Source organism: Lonchura striata, chromosome 4 (genome assembly GCF_050655825.1).
Source record: "Lonchura striata isolate lonStrDom1 chromosome 4, ASM5065582v1, whole genome shotgun sequence".
In the NCBI taxonomy this organism is placed as follows: domain Eukaryota; kingdom Metazoa; phylum Chordata; class Aves; order Passeriformes; family Estrildidae; genus Lonchura; species Lonchura striata.
Window position 1 is genome coordinate 22816075 of NC_140706.1, and position 20649 is coordinate 22836723.

The 20649-nt window shown below is 37.1% G+C and overlaps 2 protein-coding genes across 10 annotated transcripts in view; both read left to right on the forward strand.

The window, feature by feature from the left end:
- KLHL5 (kelch like family member 5) overlaps positions 1 to 15514 on the forward strand; it is a 47801-nt gene extending 32287 nt beyond the window's left edge. For 4 of the 6 annotated variants that reach the window (XM_021533175.4, XM_021533176.4, XM_021533172.3 and 1 more), the window contains 7 exons: positions 225 to 437; positions 5105 to 5291; positions 6182 to 6406; positions 6726 to 6888; positions 9301 to 9513; positions 11796 to 11967; positions 14001 to 15514. In XM_021533175.4, the coding sequence (XP_021388850.1) occupies positions 225 to 437; positions 5105 to 5291; positions 6182 to 6406; positions 6726 to 6888; positions 9301 to 9513; positions 11796 to 11967; positions 14001 to 14057 (1230 nt within the window). In that variant the 3' untranslated portion in view covers positions 14058 to 15514. The remainder of the gene's footprint in view (positions 1 to 224; positions 438 to 5104; positions 5292 to 6181; positions 6407 to 6725; positions 6889 to 9300; positions 9514 to 11795; positions 11968 to 14000) is intronic. The other 2 variants (XM_021533174.4, XM_085577795.1) reach the window with 1 other exon arrangement.
- A 460-nt stretch (positions 15515 to 15974) lies between these two features.
- Positions 15975 to 20649, forward strand: part of WDR19 (WD repeat domain 19) — a 38444-nt gene continuing 33769 nt past the window's right edge. For 3 of the 4 annotated variants that reach the window (XM_077782804.2, XM_021533178.3, XM_077782805.2), the window contains exons 1-5: positions 15975 to 16008; positions 16987 to 17078; positions 17245 to 17310; positions 18799 to 18924; positions 20314 to 20429. In XM_077782804.2, the coding sequence (XP_077638930.2) occupies positions 16003 to 16008; positions 16987 to 17078; positions 17245 to 17310; positions 18799 to 18924; positions 20314 to 20429 (406 nt within the window). In that variant the 5' untranslated portion in view covers positions 15975 to 16002. Of the gene's footprint in view, positions 16009 to 16986; positions 17079 to 17244; positions 17311 to 18798; positions 18925 to 20313; positions 20522 to 20649 lie in introns of those variants that run through there. The other variant, XM_085577796.1, reaches the window with a different exon arrangement.

Genomic DNA, 20649 nt, shown 5'->3' on the forward strand with positions numbered 1-20649 from the left:
ACATCTGTCTGTGGGACTGAGTGATTGAGTTGGGGAAATCATCGGGGGTGAAAGTAATTCAGTACTTAAACTTTTTTTTTTGTTTTTCCTCCCAAATCAGTACTCCAGTGGGACAACTGAGAGATGGCATGAAGGGAGGGAAAGGAGGGGAGGACACAGCAGGTGTTCCATAAAATGTCTTCAAAGTATGATGCTGCCTCTATTAAAATACTTTTCTTTTTCAGGAAAACTTCATGGAAGTAATTAGAAATCAGGAATTTCTGTTATTGCCAGCCACTGAAATTGCTAAACTTTTAGCAAGTGATGACATGAATATTCCTAATGAAGAAACTATACTGAATGCTCTGCTTACATGGGTTCGACATGATTTGGAACAGAGAAGGAAAGATCTCAGTAAACTCCTGGCTTACATTAGACTGCCTCTGCTTGCTCCACAAGTAAATTGTTCAGTTCCTCTCTAGTTTATACCATGGTTACAGTAGGCATAATGTCTACAGCATAAATATACCGATAGTGACAAATCATAAAATTTATAGTGATCTGGATTCTTAGAGCTCCATGTAAGAACTTGGCATGTTGTACAGGCATGATAGTTTGTGTCTCTTTGTAACTGCAGCATATTCTGATCCTAGGATACAAGAAGAGAAGGAGCTTCTAGAAAAAGTTGTTTTTCTTACCTATAAAAATGCTTATCAAGGATATCTTAGTCAGTAGAAGCTGTGTCCTTTTAAAATTTTTTTCTGTATGGAACTTGAATGGTTTATTTCCTTCATGTAGAAATAGCTAGGAAATGCAATTTGAATTAATTGTTTGGAGTGATTTTTCTTCTGTTAATTCTTGATATGCCATCACTGGGTACTTCTTGTTCTTCCCAGTCAATACTTTTTCTCCTTCTTGGAGTTTGTTTAAATAGTTGTAAATTACAGTTTTCCTAGTCCCATAGGAATGACTATTCTTGTTAGTCTTGTACTGATTCCCTCGAAGGCAGGGAGGCCCTGCAGAGAGACCTCCACAGATTAGAGGATTGGGCAATCACTAACTGCACAAAGTTTAATAAGGAAAAGTGCCAGACTCTGCAAATGGCATGGGGCAACCCTGGATGTACAGACAGACTGGGGAATGAGGTGCTGGAAAGCAGTGCCACGGAAAGGGACCTGGGGGTCCTGGTCCATGTTAAGTTGAACATGAGCCAGCAGTGCCCTGGCAGCCAGGAGGGACAACCCTGTCCTGGGGGCATCAGGCACAGCATCACCAGCCGGGCAAGGGAAGGAATTGTCCTGCTCTGCTCTGCACTTGGGCAGCCTCACTTTGAATGTATTGTGCAATTTTTACCACAGTGTAAGAAGGATCTAAAGCTGTTAGAAAGTGTCCAAAGGAGGGCAACAAAGATGGTGAAAGGCCTTGAGGGGAAGCCCTCAAGTATAAGGAGTGGCTGTGGTCACTGTTCTGTTCAGCCTGGAGAAGAGGACCCTGAGGGGACACCTCCTTGCAGTTACAATTCACTTGTGAGAGAAAGGGGAGGAGGAGCAGACACCGATCTCTTCTCTGTGGTGCCCAGAGACAGGACCTGAGGGAATGGCGTGAAGTTGTATCACTGCAAATTTAGGTTGGGTATTAGAAAAAGGCTCTTCACCCAGAGGTTGGTTGGGCACTGGAATGGGCTCTTCAGGGAAGTGGTTACAGCACCAAGCCTGCCAGAGTTCAAGAAGTATTTGGACAATGCTCTCAAGCACATGGTGATCCTTGGGGATGTCCTGTGGGGTGCTGGGAGCTGGAGTCAATGATCCTTGTGGGTCCCTTCCAGCTTCATTTATTTTGTGATTCTGTGACTCCCTACCTGATAGCCAGTTTGTAAACTAAGTTTGATTGTTTTTATTTGCTTTTTCCTTTCTTATATTTCCTTGCTGGACCTTCTTTAGTAATATTTAGTATTTACTATATAGTCAAAGGATTTTGCTTTATAATTTTCAGTTTGTTTAGTGAGAATTCTCTCTTAAATGAAGAAAATAGGATTTTTATGGAACCAGAATAAGTAAAATTTATTAACATTAGAACAATTCATAATGATAAATCACATACATTACATTTTGTATATTACATCTAATCTGATGTCCTCTTGCTGGATAGTAAGATTCTCTACCAAGACTTTTAGTATTTCCATACTGATTATTATATATTCAAAAGCAGGATTTTCTCAGTTGTGGCCTTGACTTTGTCATTCACTTTTTCTAGAAACATAATTCAGAATAAGGCAATTGACAAGGAAAAAATATTTTTTTTGTTGAACATTCAATTAATTGATAACTAAATAACATCTGCTTTATTACTTTTACTTAATTGGCTGTAATTGAAACATCTTTAGAAACAAAGTTCAGAATTTATCCCATAAATATATACTGAAATCAAATTATGTCCACTCAGTAACTGATTAGGAAAATAGCAAGATGAAATACAGAAGCAAAATTATATTTTATTTACTATTTTATCTTTAATTTTTCATCTCATCTCCAAATATATACTTCTATTTCTAAAGCAAGATTTTTATTGTTTTAGAAGAAAACCTTTTTATTTATTACTTTCTTTAACAAATTAAAATGTTAGAGCTTTGATTTTAATATGGAAACATTTAGTAGATGAGTAAACTTATTTAAAGTGCCCAAAACAGTCTTAATGTTTTCAGAATTGTATTTTTCTTCATGATTATGCGACATTAGGCTATCTGACAGCAAATATAATTGAAAGCTTTTCAGTTTTATGGTTGATGAGTTAAAGGTATTGGAAAGAAATTAGATTAGAAAATTGAACAACTAGCTGAAACCAAAACCATTGCAAGCAGAGATGCAGATGCACATAAAAAATCTTCAGGAAGTACTGTGGAACTGTAGCACTGGAAGGAAAAATATTATAAATATTTGTTAGTTTTATTGGTTGGTTTTATGCATCTCTGTAGACATCTCTGGTTAGTGCAAGCAGTGTCCTAAATATTTGTACATTAATTTTTTCTAAAGATTAATATTTGTCAGCCTCTTAAGCTGTAAGGTGGCAAATATTACATCTCTGATAAATAATGAAAAAGATTATTTAGAAATTTCTGCATTACAAGATGGCTCAGATTCCTTTTAGACAGAAATTCTTAGTACTGGAGTGCCTGCACTACCTTTCTCCTTATCAGATTTGCAGTTATACTATGATTTCATGCTAACATGTCATTTGTAAATGCTGTTAGAAATGCTTTCAGTACAAGGACCTAGTAAATAATAAAACTTGGAAAAAATGTACTTTTAGTAAACCCATTCTAAGTTCTTTGAGTGAGGAATAATTATAGTAGTTTTAGTTTAAAGAGCCTGCAGACTAGATTGCATTTCTTTTTAAATGAAATAAAGTTGGTTTCAGAGACTGTGACTCTGTACGGTGAGAAATTCTTTATAGGTTGAGTGGGTTAGAAATGTAGGTTGCATCTTTTTGCAGAACTCACATTCACACATAGTGTCACTTTAAATACTACATGCTGCTTGCCCATCAGAAAAATATATTGAAAGTTTGAATTGGTCATGTTGTGTACAGGCCTTACTTTTCAAGCTTGTAGCTCTGAGAGTGTCTGATTTAGGACAATAGGAATTAATTGATTTCTTTTTTATTTTTAAACCATGTGCAATTCTATAGCATTGCACACTGGCAATTAAAAGGCAGCTTTTAGTTTATTATTTTATAATCACAGTGTCCCTGTGAAGTGACACAAGTGATCCTTTGGGTCAAAAGAAGAAACAATGGAAGGTATGAAAGTAAATAATGAGATTAAGTTCCCTCTACTAATTTACATGAAAACACTTCGTTTGCTATTTTAAATAGTGAGAATTTCAGCCACTTTGAGAAATGCTGCAGAAATCTCAGTTTTCTGAAGGGCCTTGAAAAGGTTTTTTATTCTCTCTGTGATGGTTAGTTATGTTTTCTGTCATATTTTGTGTTATTTTTCCTGATACTGAGGTGTTCAGGCTTAGCCATCTGTACTTACTTGTAGCCCTTCTGGAAACATGGTTATCGTATTTGCCACTTTGCAGCCCTAAGGCAGCTTTATTATATAACCATATTGTGCACATCTGTTTCACAGCAAGTCCCTTTAGTGCTTCTGATGCCTGATGTCACAGCAGTTTTGTACCTGTTAGTGGCTGGCAGTTAACAGCTCAATAAAGACATCTCATTCTGGTTTGTGGACTTGCATGGCTAATATTCACAAAGTGTTCGGATTTTGGCTTTTCAGAGGCATCTGCTTTTTTTTCTCTGTCTTTTTCTGACAAATGTCCAAATCCCAGTGGAGCACTTAATTTATTTTTTCGCTGTTATTCATGCCATGTTGTGCAGCCCAGAAAAATGCCTGTTTCCTGATTTCTAATAATTAGAATGTGACTCTCAACCTAATATTTTTTTTCCTTCAGTTTGATAAATATGGAGTACAAACCACTCCAGAATCTTTGAACTTAAAAACTTCTGTTAGTAGTCTTTAGTAGTCTTTAGTTGAATTTTATTTAATCCATATTTAAGATTTAAAAGTTGCCAAATTTGCTTGTAAGCTTGATATAAAAATTGTAACAAAGGCTTTTATTAAGTGATACACTGTGATCTTGATCACTCTCAGGGTGAGGAACAAAATATATATTAAAATATTCAGAATGTGCTGAAAGGGCTTTTACAGACCTCTGCATTGGGTGGATTTGGGAATAAAAGCATAAGGTTGAAATTACTTACATACCCAGAATCTGTTTCCATTTTCTTGAACATTCTTGCACAGCAGTGGAACTTGAGGAGTTTATGTTTCCTTCCTTTGGACCATGAAGCTTAAATAATCAATTAAGATCAGACGGCCTCCCTCTTTAAATATTTATTTGTTTGTTTATTTATTTGACAGTTTTTCTCAAAATATGAATGTTCTGTTTATTAGAAGTTTATTTTTACTCTAGCCTTTTTTTATACAATCATTTTGAAAATACAGAGACTTTAAATCAGGCAGTGAAAGTATTTGTATAAAATATTATCTTGGTAATCATGGTTTTATTTTTCATGTGGTTTATAGCAATATAGCTTGTTTTATTTGCTTTCTTTTTCACAGTTTTTGGCAGATATGGAGAACAACGCACTCTTTAGGGATGACATTGAATGTCAAAAACTCATTATGGAAGCAATGAAGTACCATCTGTTGCCAGAGAGACGACCTATGTTGCAAAGCCCTCGCACCAAACCTAGAAAATCTACAGTGGGCGTTTTGTTTGCAGTTGGAGGAATGGATGCAACAAAAGGTATTGGTTTATGTAATGTTTAGCTGATGAGCTGTTTTAGTTCTTTTTAAAAAAAATGTTTGGTAGATTTTTTTACAGCCTGTTAAATCTAAAATTCAAGGACTCCGCAGTACAGAACATGAAATATCTAAAGTGTATACTGTTTATTAGGTTAAAAAAAAAAACATATGTCTTTGAGACTGCTGTAAATATTCTGGAATCTAGAGTTCTGATTTGAAATTACCACAGGAATAGCTGATTACTGAGTAGTGAAATGTTTAATTGAATACAAACTAATTTTATTTACTGAAGGGGGTAGTAATTTGGAAAAGGAGGAAAAGATCTGAAAGGCCACAAAGGTGACCTACACATGCTTAAAAAAAAAAAAGCCAAAACAACAAAAATATTTTGACTAATTGTTACATAGTTCTGTCACAACTACTTGGATTATGTTTTTCATAGAAAATTTCATACTTTTTAATGGTAGAAGGGATCTGGTAAGCTAGAAAAGTTACCACAAATAAAGTGTTTTCTTTAATTTGTTGTTTTAAAGCTGTTTCTTGGTAGTTCATGTTACATACCATCAGCTTTTTTGTCTAATATTACAGAACAGTCGATTTCAATATATAATTGTTTATGTCCCTAATATTTCTATTTCTAAAGGCTTCATTCTGCAAAGCAGTTTCAAAACCTGTGTTTTGTCTTGAAAAGCACCAAGAAAGTTGTCCTTTGTAATGGGGCAGGTAACTGCTGAGGAAGTCAAAAAAGACTATTTGTCTACACAGACTTAAGAGTATACTGCGGGATATCATGGTGTCTTGTAGAAATCATTATATTGCTAAAATAAAAACTATCCTAATGCTTCAGAACTTTTCTTTTTCTGTATATAACTTGCATATGTTGTCATTCAGGAGCTACAAGCATTGAAAAATACGAACTTCGTACCAACACATGGACTCCAGTTGCAAACATGAATGGACGAAGATTACAGTTTGGAGTTGCAGTCTTAGATGATAAATTGTTTGTTGTTGGTGGCAGAGATGGACTGAAAACATTGAATACTGTGGAGTGCTACAACCCTAGATCAAAAACTTGGAGTGTAATGCCACCAATGTCCACTCATCGTCACGGTCTTGGTATGTACAGTTCTGTACAGGCTGACTGCATATTTTTAAACGCTTACCTGGTTTAGGATTGGACAAAATCATTCAGAAATAAAGTTAAGGGGGGAGGCTGGAAATTTTGTTTCGTTACCAACTGTTTATTCAATGTCCTTTCTCCTTCAGATTATATTGAAGATTGTATTTAGTAGCATCAGCTACCAAAAGGAATGTTGGTTTTTTTTCTTTTCAGTTTTGTGGTGCACACTGGACTGTCACTAAGAAATTCTGATCTTTATTCCTCTTAATTGTCTGATCTTTATTTCTCTTAATTGTTTTAATATCTGTATTTTAGGAGTAGCTGTACTGGAAGGTCCCATGTATGCTGTAGGAGGCCATGATGGCTGGAGCTACCTGAATACAGTGGAAAGATGGGACCCACAGGCTCGTCAGTGGAACTTCGTAGCTAGTATGTCAACTCCCAGGAGCACTGTTGGTGTAGCAATTTTAAATGGAAAGTATGTGAAGGAGTTTCTGTTTTTAAATTTAAAATATCATTATTTTAATGTAATTAGAAGACCATCTTAAATTACTGTTAATAATTTCTCTTGATAGATACCAGTTAGTAGCATTTAGAGACAAGTTCCTTCATTCACAGAAGAGATACTGTGCTAGGTCAAGCAAGCCTCTCCACAGCATTACAGCTGTATATCAAGTGTACCAGGGCCCTCATTATCCTAGTGACCATCAGCTGGACTTGCTCCAGTAGGGCAAGATCTTTCTTATACCAAGAACCTGCTGCATTACAGTATGAAATTTGGCAGACAATAATCTCCCTTGCATTCCAGCTAGTCCCCAGAGATCAGAAGGGCTGTATGCAGCTGGGCCTAATTTCTGTTTATAAGCAGTTCAGTGCTGTAAGTCTGGTTGCATTCAATACTTTAACAATCACAGATCCACAAACAGTGTGGTTTTTTGAAGCTACAGAAATGCAGATTTGGAGCAGCTGATTATGAATACACTTACTGCATCAGCACTAAATATACTAAGGCAAATCAATGATTAACCAAGCTAAGTTAGCAATTCAAACTAAATTAACAAATACAGTCTCTTGCTTCACTCTTAATCAAGCTGAGTTTCACTTGGGTATGCACATATACAGTTGGAAATGCAATTTTTACTAAAGAAGTGGCCCTGCTTTGGGAGTGGAGAGAGGTGCATGCCATATTTTGCCGGGATGACACAGCAAACAAAAGCTACTGATTTACTGAGTAGTATTGTGATTGTGGCAGAATATTTACACTCTATTGTCCACAAATTTTCACTTCCTGCTTATGTACTAAATGTGCATCTCCCTTGACTTACTTGAATGCTGTCAGGTAAAAAAAAATATTATTTTGGAAGCCTAATCACTGGCAAATTAATACTGCTGAAAGACATCTACAAAGGGTTCTCTAAGATCTGGAATAAGCTAAGAATGAGTGGAAATTCTCACTGCCTACAGGAAGGAGGGATGAATTAGAGCCTCACATTTCCCTATTATTATAGAACATTGCCTAGACTGTTAATGGAGGCAACAACAAAAGACCACTACAGCTGACCTTTTTAAATCACATGCAGCATTTCAGATGCAGGAGCAGTAACTTCTGCACTTTCCTGTAATGTCTGTCTGTAACTTGGTAAGTTTCAGTGATTGGATCAAAACTTTTATATAGAGAAGTTGATATGGCTTTCTCTGTGTCCAGAATGTGAAATCACTGCATAAATGATCAAAACTCTCTCCATGTTTTGAGGGAAGGCAAAGTTGGGAGCTCCATAAATGTTATGTTGCATAAAGGATTTATTTTAGTCATAAACATTATGGAACTACAACAAATTTTTACAGAAACCTTCAGTACATTCCTTACCTTAAACAAGTTGTATTACTAAACACAGAAACTTCCATTGATTTGTTTTTTTTAAAGCTTATTAAAATTGTTACTGAGAAGGACTAGATCAACCATATTTACAAGATGTTTGTATTTAAGTTTGTTAGTCAGTATATTAAAAAAAATAAATACTAGCCAAACTGAGGACATCTTGAATAGTGCTTCATGGTAACCATTGTAAATTCACACTATCATTATCGACAGTATCTAATGTTTGTTTGATTATGTAGCCATTCTTAAGCTCTGAAATATTTTGAGATGATTTCTCACTGGATTTTACTTCTCTTGCTTACTTTTTAGAATGGCTTCTGTGTTCCTACTTTTCCAAATAATAGTGCTGGGCATGTCTGCTGCTATGCCTAGATTGCTCACAAATTCTGTTCATAAGCTCTTTATGAAGTTTGATTATTTGATTAGTTTTAAAGGCTAATTTGTGATTGAGTCCTCCTAAAACATTTTTTTTATTATTCATTTCAGTCAGCCCTTGCAAATAATTGAAATCCTTTGTACCAAATACTAGAAAACTTTTTCTTAGGACTAAGCTAATTGGGCCACCTAATGGGTGTGAGGGATTTAAGGCAGTGCTGTCAGTCATGAATTAAAACCCAGGTCCAGAAAAGCACGTGAATGCCTAAGATGAGGCAGGGTAGAGATGGTGCATGCACAGATCCACTACTGAATTTGTCCTTCTGACCCTGCAAGTCACATATCTAATTTTGAAATTGTTAACTACAGGCATAAGTTGGAATATAAATACTGTGTAAGACATCCCATTTTCTGTAAATTATTGTTGTATGCTTTGATTGTTACAACAGGAAAAGATTGGAACAAAATCTTGCCTGAGTTTTCACAACAGAGAAGTCTACTGAAAGTTGAAAGTCTCCTTCTAAACTTCCCTTTTCAACAAATTTTGAATCCTTCATGTTTCACTAGAATCTGTCTTATTCAGACAACATTTATTTTCTTCTTTTTTTTTTTTTTTTTTTTTGTTTTACTTTGTAGACTTTATGCAGTTGGTGGTCGAGATGGAAGTTCTTGTCTTAAGTCAGTAGAATGTTTTGATCCTCATACAAACAAATGGACTCTCTGTGCTCAGATGTCAAAAAGAAGAGGTGGTGTAGGTGTAACCACCTGGAATGGGTTCTTGTATGCAATAGGTGGCCACGATGCTCCAGCATCCAACTTAACATCCAGGCTGTCAGACTGCGTAGAAAGGTAATATCCTGATGGAGACATATCCTGCCATGGAATTCTAATAGTGCTAGTCTATTGAGGGATTTGTGGGAAGAGCTGTAAGTAGGAACCCAGTGAAACAGGTGTGTTACTGTTAGCATGAACAGAGGAAAATTATGTATAGAAATATGCTGTATAGGCATACTATGATTTAAAATGTTACCAGGACAGATTATTTAAAGCAAATTCTTCTTAATTCAATTTATCTAGATTATTTTAACAATCTCACTGAATGAATTATGTTTGATAACTGAAACAACGTGGAATTGAATGCTTTAAAAATTGCGCATATCTTCTTTCACACAAGAAGTCTGAATCTATTAATATAATAACTTTCAAAGGAGTTAACAGTAAGGTTTTGTGGATTTATATATATATAATTCTTTCTTGTTCCCTGTAATGACACTGGAAAACTGTCATGTAATTCAGTCATTCCTAGTTTGGTATATCTTTCTGTGAAGTGATTAATGAATTACTGTATCACAAATTGCAGAAGCACATACAAGCCATAAAATAATTTTAAAACATAGTAAGTAATTCATAATTCAATTTATTAAATCTTTACTGGCATTTTAGGTATTTCTGAACTATGCCTTAATTCTCTCCCTGCTCCTCCACCACCAGCTGTAAAACTTTTCTTCTTTCCTGTTACCTCCCTACACTTACAGTAATAATAAGTAAGTCCTCATTGCCCATATTCTTCTTTTACTAAATGTATTAATGCCAGGACATATATTCTACCCTTAACCCCCAAAAACCCCAAACAAAATACACAAAACAAAACAACAACAACAAAAACCACACCACAAACATCCACCACAAGAGAGCTGTAGTTTTCAAACTTTCAGAGTCCTAGTAGACCTGAAAATACAGTGTGGCCATGGCCCTTAACCTGTGGAAGTTCCACTGAAAAGACTCCAGAAAGGTTTGCAGATAGGAAGCTACTTCTCAACAAATACCAAATTTTTAGGGCTATACATATAATCAGAAACCCAAGAGAAGCAGTAAGTCTGTGTATTTTTGTACATATGTATTTTCTGAAACAAAGTTACAGAACCTATGACCTTAATAAATAGGAATAATCTTTTAATGCATTTTGTCCTTGCTCTTTAAGTGATTTGAAATGGAAGACCATCAAATTCAAAGCACTAGTTCCTTTAAAAAATTAAATAATTAAGAAATATTAATTTTAAAAAGCAGGCTTTTATAACCACATGAAACTTTTAAATTATATTTTGCAATGGAAGTTCCTATTCTCAGATAAATACAATTGCTTAGAAATTATAAAATAATTGAAAAAGTAATTTCTACATTTTAGCTTACTAATCACCCTCTTCTATTTGGATGTGTGCTTCAAGTGGTGTTTTCATGTTACACTTATGCTTGCATGTATTTTGTGCAATACTTTGACTAGCGGACAGCAAATAAAATTGTTAGAGCTCTATGTATCTATGCTCTTCATGCAAAAAAATTAAGACTACTGTCTTTCAACTTGTTTTTCAGAAATATGATCTTAGCCAAATAAATATTTTCTTTGTACTGTTTTTAGAGCCCTTCAGAGCTCTGTAATTGCATTAGTTCTGCTGTAAGCATCTGCAATCTTAAAAAAGATTGTCTCTTAGTCAGATTAAAATATATTCCTTGCCATAAGCATAGCATGGAATCTCCTTTGTAGTTCTCAATTTGACTTGTAAAGAATGTTGATAATGTTGTAGAACCATACAATTTTTTTCATTAAACCATCTGCTGTTTACTGTGCTGATATTTCTAATTTCAAAAGTGTTGTAAATTGTCTCAAGGGTTTTGCATTTCCCATATAACTTTCTCAAACCATTTTTGGGGGTCATCTTTTTGAAATTGGTAATCTTAATAATGGTAATCTTATTACCAAACCAAATTTTACCAGCCTGTGCTTTGACGTACTTAAAGCAAGCACTTGGTCTACTGTGGTGTAGCAGCAGAACTGTTTGTGGCATGGTATGTTTAGACATACAAAATGTAGTAAGAGCAGCTGTATGTGGCTGTATGACTATTTGGAAAGCAGTATGAAGTAGATACCTGGCTAGCAGTGACTTGTGTTACCAGATTACTAAAGAAACGGCTTCAAAGGGTGAGGAATTGAGGAGGTAAAGTCCTTTGAAATTGACACCCAGATCTTTACTGTCCTGTTTTCTACTACCTTGACAGCATCAATTCCAGTACATTTTTTTGTTGTTGTTGAATTTTGGTAACAGTTTTAGAGCATAACACAAATTATCTTTTAGGTATGATCCCAAAACAGATATGTGGACTGCTGTGGCCTCTATGAGCATTAGCAGAGATGCAGTGGGAGTGTGTCTTCTTGGTGACAAGCTGTATGCTGTTGGAGGATATGATGGTCAAACATATCTTAATACCGTGGAGTCTTATGATCCCCAGACAAATGAATGGACACAGGTATAGCTTCTAATCAGATCATACACTACTATTAATATTGTTATTTCAAATGTGCCTCCTTTTGCAAGGAGAATTCAAATATTCCTTCTCTAAAAAGCAGTTTCTTTCTCGTCTGTTGAGTTTCTTTTTTTCCTTTGTGTACCATCTTGAGATGACTTCTCTTGAACAGAGAGTTGTTAATTTCCAATAAACTGCCCTCCTTCCTTTTGCAAGAGTATAGCTATTTTCTTTGACAATTTCAGCTACTTTTAATAAAATGTATTTCCACATTCCCCAAACTGTCACAAAGGATTCTGTTTACATGATTTCCTGTTCTGAAGATAAATGTAGATTAGTTTTAGCTCTAATATGTCTCTCAACATTCATATCGTTAAGGTTTTGGTCATTTTTTCATAAAAAGTCCCTTCCAGAGGTGAATGCTGTGTACAGTGTATGTAGGTTCCAGAAAGCCTTTACCCATTTTTCTTTTTGCAGTTTTAAAATAAAAATAATTTTACAGTTCATGCTCAGAAACCATTACTGTCAGTTCAGAATTTGGTTCCTTTTATATAGTTCTAGGAATGTGTAGCTCAGTGGGAATAGCACACACAAGGACATCCTGAGCTGACTGTCCTTTGGTGTCTAATGCCATTTGAAATACCCTAAAGCATCTACATCCACAAAAGGTTGGCAGATACAGCACAGACTCTATGGGACACCAAGGCCATCCTGGAGTCCAGCTGCAGACCAGGATGAATGCCCAAGCTCATCTGTAATAGCATCAGACACCATTATTTAGGCAACTGAATTCTGAGCCACTTGAATATGTCATTCTAGTAACAGCCCCAAATTCTTAATTCAAAAAGAGAACTAAACTGCTGTTTATAAAAATTCCTGGAACACAAAAAAACCTCAATTGTTCATTTCCCTGCATTTCATATTACTGCAAGCTCTTAAAACACAAGTCATCAAGGAGGATCATCAGAGCTTGGGTATTCACTGGTATGGTAATGATAACCCATGGCATTGTTATTCCTGGTAAAGAAAAAAAAAAGTATATCAGAGGACAGAAATTGCTTCTCACCAGAGGAGAGAAACTGTGCTTCTCACCATTGCATCATGTCTAGGTGGTGACCATCTGTATGTACCTTGATATCCTTAGCTTTGACCCCCTATATCTCACCAAATGCCACAATCCCAGTGTATAGGATAGTTTCAAACCCTTCCCAGAGGGATTGGGAAATATTTGTGTATCTTCCTTCTCTTGTTATTTCAGCAGTCTGCCACCTTTTCATCTTAATGCAACTCAGGAGAAGGCAGTGGAATTTTCTCAGGCAAAGGCTGTCAGAGTCACAGACAGCTCTGTAAAAGTTTATTGTTCCTGGGAAAAAAAAGAAATAGGGGAGTTGGCATAAACAGCCTTTTTTGTCTTCAGGATAGTCTCTGTACCACTCTGTGTGCTACTCACATACATTGCAATACTATGAATGTTAAAAGGGGAAACAAAGGGGAGTGTTAGAAACTACTGCCCACTGTTCCAAGTCCAGCAGAATCTCAGCAGAAAAGGGTCTTGCCAGAAGTAAATTGTTTGCAATTAAAGACTGGTGATTTTTTTTCTGATTTCAAGAACTCTTAACAGGATTTTATCAAATAATCAAGTATAAAGGAGAGGTTGCCCCTATAATTTTAGGCATTTTTGGCTTCTGAGAAATGCATTAGTTTACCAACCTTTACTCAATTGTCTGACTGTCTAGATCAGGTATCCAGTTTGTACTAAAACAAAGGTTTCGTTTTCCTTTAATACTGAATAATTGAAATTATCAATAAGAATTTCTTGATGTCCTTAGAGCTTGCTATTGTTTTCAGAGTGCTTCACTCTGTTACTGAAAATATCTTTACCTTTTCTTTGTGTTTGTATCCAATTTTGAACCAATGTGTAAGTCATGTTAACAGAGCATGGGTGATACAGTCATTCTGCTGCAGCCATATAATGAGGGGGAAAAATTACTTAAAGATTACTGTATTTATCTCACAGATGGCTTGTTTGTTTACAGGTTGCACCACTGTGCTTAGGAAGAGCTGGAGCATGTGTTGTGACTGTAAAACTCTGAATTATTTTCTCTGGGAAGGTGAATTCTCCCGTGTAGATTCAGAGGATTGCTTTTTCCTCAAGCAAACTATGAGTGCACCAATAAACACCAGGTGCAGGACATTTACCACGGAAAAGTGTTTGGTCTGAAGCTGACATGATGTTCTTATGGACCAATATTAAGCACCTTTTAAAAACTTTTGTTATGCATATGTTACAAGAATTCTACTTGTAAGCAAGTCAGCTGCAACCTGCCAGTTGGCAATAGAGGACTTCTGTTTAGGAAGTGCTAAGAAAATGAGTGAACTCACTATAATAATCAAATATTATGGTTCCAGGGCCTTGATTTTCCTAAATGCAGAGCAATGATGCTATAAATGGATATACTTTCATTTAATGGGGTCTATCTCTGGATGAAACAAGTTATAGGATTGGACCCCATCGATTTAATTTGCTTGTAATAAATGCAAGTAGGTATCTGAGTAACTACAAGGCAGGCTAACAAACCAATGCAAACCATTGTAAATGGCAGGTGTGTGATGCCTGCCTTGGAAATGAAGTTGTGTATTTGGTGAATCTTTTGCACTTTTTATCATCATTCCTAGTTTAGCAAACTTTTTATTTAACCAAAGCCTTATTTTAAATAGTCTTATGCTAACAGAAACCTACTATTTGGTAATTTCTGACAGATATTTTTGACATCCAGTGTACTTTTTGGATTTTCAGAGTTGTTATGCAAGATGCAGAACATCATACCTTTTTCTCTGCTTTGGTTCTTGTACTTACTTTGCTGTTTGTATGTGTTATTGGAAAAATTCTGAAGTGTGATTAACAATTAATCAATTTAAGTTTAATATTTGCACTTTGGAATTTTTGAAGCATTCCATTACATCTAGACTTATTACATTTTTAAATGAGGCTTTGCACTACTATAAGAAGTATAATTTTATATGATGAAGAAATTGTCTGTCTTTCCTGTAAGGTTATTTAAAAATGTAAAGGGCCCAATCCTGCCAGATGCTCAGCTGCCACCATTTAAGCATGTTCAGCATCTTACAGGACTGTGATATGTGCCTCGCAGGGCTGTATCAAATTTGTTACCTTATTTAACAGTTAGCTAATTTTTTCAGATACTTTATAATTTGCCTTTCTCGAGCACTCTGCTGTTACACTGAATTGCTTTGAACGGTCTAAATGTTCTCGGGAGAAGCCTTTTTGTATTTGTTTTTACGTGCCTTGTCCCTTAAGTTCTCCGAACAGCACCGCGCGTGAAAAAACGGGAATATGTGAACTCATTGAATGTTTTGGGTTTGTTTTTTTTTTTAAACTTTGAAGTGCCCGATACCCAAAGTCCTTTGTACATTTGTAATTTTAAGCGTGTGTTTTAACGCTCTCGGCGAACTATTTATTGTTTTAAAAGAAATCGGTGACACTTTGTGATGAAGCTTTGCAGTTGGAATACAGCTGATCTCAAGAGGCTTTGCTGGCGGGTGTGTGCCTTTATTCTCTCGCTTAGAAGCCCGTTCTGCCTGCCTACGGTCTAAAATCGGTCCTTTTCCTCCGAGAGCTGCGCGCACCGCGCTCTGGGGCCGCGGCCTCACGCAGAGCTCCCCCCGCCGAGCTCCTCCTCCTCCCGCCGAGCTCCTCCCGCCGAGCTCCCCCCGCCGAGCTCCTCCCGCCGGCTCCTCCCGCCGAGCTCCCCCCGCCGAGCTCCCCCCGCCGAGCTCCCCGCGCCGAGCTCCTCCCGCCGAGCTCCCCCCGCCGAGCTCCCCCCGCCGAGCTCCTCCCGCCGAGCTCCCCCCGCCGAGCTCCTCCCGCCGAGCTCCCCCCGCCGAGCTCCCCCCGCCGGCTCCTCCCGCCGAGCTCCTCCCGCCGGGGCCGGCCCGGGCCGGGGCCGCTCCGTCTCCGCGGTAACCGCGGCGCCGTGGGCGGGCGGCGCATGCGCGGCGGCGGCGCTGGCGGCCGCGATGAAGGTGGGTCCGGGCGCCGCGGCCCGGGCGCCGCGGGCCGGGGGCGGGCGCGGGTCCGGCCCCGGGGCGAGCGGCCCGTGGCGCTTGCGGCCCGTGCCGGGGAGGGAGGCGCGGCGGGAGGGGCCGGCGGCGAGCGGCGGGGGGGCTGGTGTGCCTGCCTGCACTGCCGTGTTTGTTTACTTCGCATGCAGAAACTTCGGGTAGAAGGGAGCTTAAAGCTCATCTAGCTGCAACGCCTGTGGGCAAGGACATCTAACACTAGACCAGGTTGCTCAGGGCCCCATCCAGCCTGGCCTTGTACGCTTCCACGGATGAAATGTCCAGAACTTCTGCGGGAATCCTGTACCAGTGCCTCTCCACCGTCACAGCAAATGCCTCTTTGTAACTAATCTAAACCTACTCTCTCAGTTTGAAGCCATTCTCCCTCGTTCTGTGGCTGCATGCCCTTATTATAGTCCCTCTGTCTTGTGTGTTTTCTTCAGGTACTGAAAGCCCACAGTTCGGTCATGCCAAAGCCTTCGCTTCTCCAGGCTGAGCAATCCCAGTTCTCTCAGCCTTTCCTCATACATTGAGAGGTGCTTCAACCCTCAAATCATCTTGGTGGCCCTCCTCCTTAAATTATTTTTCAAAATCAAACGTCATTGTCAGATGATGTTTGTGGCTGTGGCATGTGGTGGTTGTATTTTTGCTGTTCTGGTGTGCAGAACACAGATTCAGTGTGAAGAATGCTTCAGTTTACATTGACCCAAAAGTAGGGGGAAGAACCTGTGTCAGACTTGAGCAAACCTCACAGGCATTTGGGGTGGACGTTTATGTGGGATTTTTATGCTTCAGTGCATTGGAATCACACAGAAGTTAGGTTTGTAATGTTTGTGAGGTTTTTTTACCTCTACAGTACTCAGCTGCTAACATGCTAGGCAGTTGTAGTATTCTTATGATTTTAAGATGTACAATTTCCTACTTTTTTTTTTTTTTCCCCAGCAAGTATTCTGTCTGTATGAAAAAGCTTGGTCTGGTTCTCCTGTGCAGTTTGCTTGGCAGAAAACTTTAGGAAATTTTCTTGCTGTGATAGGGTAAGACTGCAACTATTCATTGCATTTGTTCATCATAATTACTGATAAAGAAAGGGAATTATTCTGTATTCTATATATATACATTATGTATATACATATAATACATTATATATATACATCATATATACATTTTATATATACATTATATGTATATAATTTTTTTTAGCATTGATCATTCTGTGAAAATTTTTGATCGTCATGGTCAGAAGAGAAATGAAATCAGCCTACCAGGGTAAGTACTAAGATAGGTTTAAATTATTTTCTTTGTTGTTTTCTTTAAAAATGCTTCTATTCTTAAACTTACTTAAACAATGTGAGAAATGTGTAGGATGATATACTATCCCTGGTGAACATACCTGGCAGAGAAGACAAGTTATGTAATTAAAATGTTAAAAAAAGACTTATCACATTAAGAAGGATCATAATGAGGTTGTGTAAATTATATCTTTGTATTCTTGCTACTGTTGATTTTCTAACAATTTATCATGGCTTTGCTGAGAAAAGATATTTCTTTAGTGCTTTGTTTGCATCAGTGGCATAAATATACACATTGGCATTGTTGCTTTAGGTGAAGATGATACTTCTGAAGTGAATCTTTGTTTTTTTTCCCAGCTTGTCACACTTTGGTTCACATCAGAGAATGGTATGGGAGTTTACAGACTGGATTTTTTTCAGATTAAATTTAAAAACTTGCATACTTTGGAAGATATATTGAACTTCTTAAAAGGCAGTCAGACCATTGGAAAATCCTGGATATGAACCAGGGGTAACCTCCCTAAGGAAAAATGGTGTGACGTTGGGTCATCATATTGGTTTGCTCAATAAATACATTTTTATTGGGCACCATTAATATCTCATGTAGTTACATTTGTGTACTTCTCATCTCTTCTTATCACTTTAATTGTTCTTGGTCATCATGGAAAATTTTTATTTCTAGCTACCTGATGAATTTAGATTATGATAAACTCCTTAGTCAAGGCAAAACTCCCATGGTTTTTAAGGCTGAAACCTCTAGTCAAGAGTATAACTTAAATTTCCAGATTGTCACTTGCAATACTCTGTCATTGGTAAATATCAGCCAAAATCACTTAGTTCCCCAAGAATCTAGAAGTCCAGTCTTTGTAGTTTGTGGTAGTTGCCGCTTGCACCAAACCAAGAGATGCAGTTCTCCATGTCTTTACCAGACTCCCGTGTATTTCACTGACCATCACATCTTGGTGTTTGGGTCAGGTGTCATTCATAATATGGTCTGGCTGTGTCTGTCTCTTTTGCTTGGTAATATCCATGGCCCAGCTCTCTGTGAAGTGTTTTGCACAATATATGATAAATGCACATTCTCTCCAGAAAACTGTCCAAGTGAGGAAAGGTGTGTGGAATCAGTGGTGTATTATCAGAATAATAATCCCAACTCTGAATAGCCTCTAACAAACCAGAACCTTGCAGAGCACTTTCAGTGTCTCTTGAAAATCAAGGTGACAGTCTTCCAAGTATTAGAACATAGGTAGCAGTGTCTTTTATGACTTTCCTCTCAGCTCCTGTCATCAATGAGATTTGAATAATAGTGGGGTTGCTATAGAACTAGTTTACAGATAAATCTGCAATCTGTCATTGGTTTACAGGGGAGAAGGAAGAAATAGGGACTCGGTTGCGTTGTTCTGCCTGTCTCTGTATACTTACAAATACATTTTAACATTCTTAGTGATTTTTTTTTTTTCTTCAGTAACTGTGTTGCTATGGACTGGGATAAGGATGGAGATACTTTAGCAATAATCACAGACAAATCTAGCACCATATTTCTGTGGGATGCAATCACAAACAAAACAAGCCAAGTAGACAGTGGCATGAGGTAAGAAATTTTTTTTAACGTGGTTATTTAAAGCCTTGGACCACTATGACTTGTTGATGTGGAGGCTATATTTCAAGATCATCTTTGTATTGGAGTCCTCGTAATATATATACTAATTAAACTAACATACTACAGTTAATTGCTACAAAGTAGAGTAATTTAGGATGAAAGTAGATATCTATGGTTCAAAACCTTACCTTTCTGAATTTGACCAGAGACTTCAAACTCTTCTGGGGTCTGCATAACCATCAAGCATTGGGTTAATAAATAAGCTTGGTTTAACAATTAAACTTCTAGCTTCCTTGAGTCTATTCCACTAAACTCTTGCATTCTATATAAACATTCTTCCTGTAATATAAGAAAAAGAGTGCAAATAACTGTCCTATGTTTGTTAAGATGTATGTTATACACATACGATATTGAGGGAATGAGCAGACCATATTGTATCATTTTCATGTGTGAACAAATACTATGGGGAGAAGAGTAACCTACCAGTATGAAAGCAAAAAAGAGCATAGAAGGTACTTAACAGAATGGAGTTTGCAGTTAATTGCAGTTCCTTCATGATCTTTCTCTCTAATACTGGAGATAAATTTCTTACTGGAGGCAGTCTTGCTAGAACATTATATATCAATGTAAGTCCTTGTCTTTTTTTGTCACAGTGTTATTGCTTAAGCAGCATAAGCACCAAGACATAAACAGTGTGATAATGAGGCTTTCCTGATATCCTTACCTTTTTGAAGTTAGAAAAGTGCCCTTATATGCAAACCAAATATATTGGAAGTCATTTCACATGTCAATTTTTCAAATTTCTATTGCGTGCCTACAGTGAAATATAAAAAAGATGAGAGGGACTGCACTAATTAGAAAATTCTGGTTTATAGTTTTTTTGCTTAAGAGGCTCTTGTTTTTTTAACATGATGCATAGTATCTGTATAGCCTTAATTGGACACCAAATGGGCCTTGCTCTATCTGAAACTTCAAGTTAAAATAGATCTTTCTAACTTCATCATTACAATGACTAGAACCAGACCTACTCACTTTTGAGTTGGCTAAATGCATGGAACTATTCAAGTACAAAAAAAAACAATACAAAAAGTGACTGGAAAGTGATTCCATCAAAGACTCTTGATGTTTGCAGACCCATTTTCATTTGTGCAAGTCACCTTACATTACCTCATACAATTTTTATTACTTTTACTATCTTCTGCATACTTAGATAATTCTGATATTGGTCAAGAACATTTGCTTAATTTGAAAGTTCTCCTTCGTCTGTATGACACAGAGAAATTAAAGACAAATGTAAATTTTGTTATGCAGAATGTTTTAATATGTGAACACCTGAAAGGAGTCTCTACTATACAAAGTAAATTTTTTTCTTTGTTTTAGGGATGCAATGTCTTTCTTGTTATGGTCTAGAGTTGGAGCTTTACTTGCTGTTGGAACAACAAAAGGAAACTTACTCATATATAACCGTCAGACTTCTCGCAAAATTTCTGTTCTTGGTATGGACTGGTTCAAAACTACTCTGGCACATGTGAAAGTGAAATTTTGATAATATATAGTTTGCTTTCCAGTTCTCTATATGAACATGCAGGTAAAAATGTGCTCATATTCACCTTGCACCTTCTGCTTTGCTGTACTCAGCAGAGTATTTTTAGAGAATACTAAGTTTTTAATATATATATATACACACACAAATACCTAACACTGCCTTACTGCCTC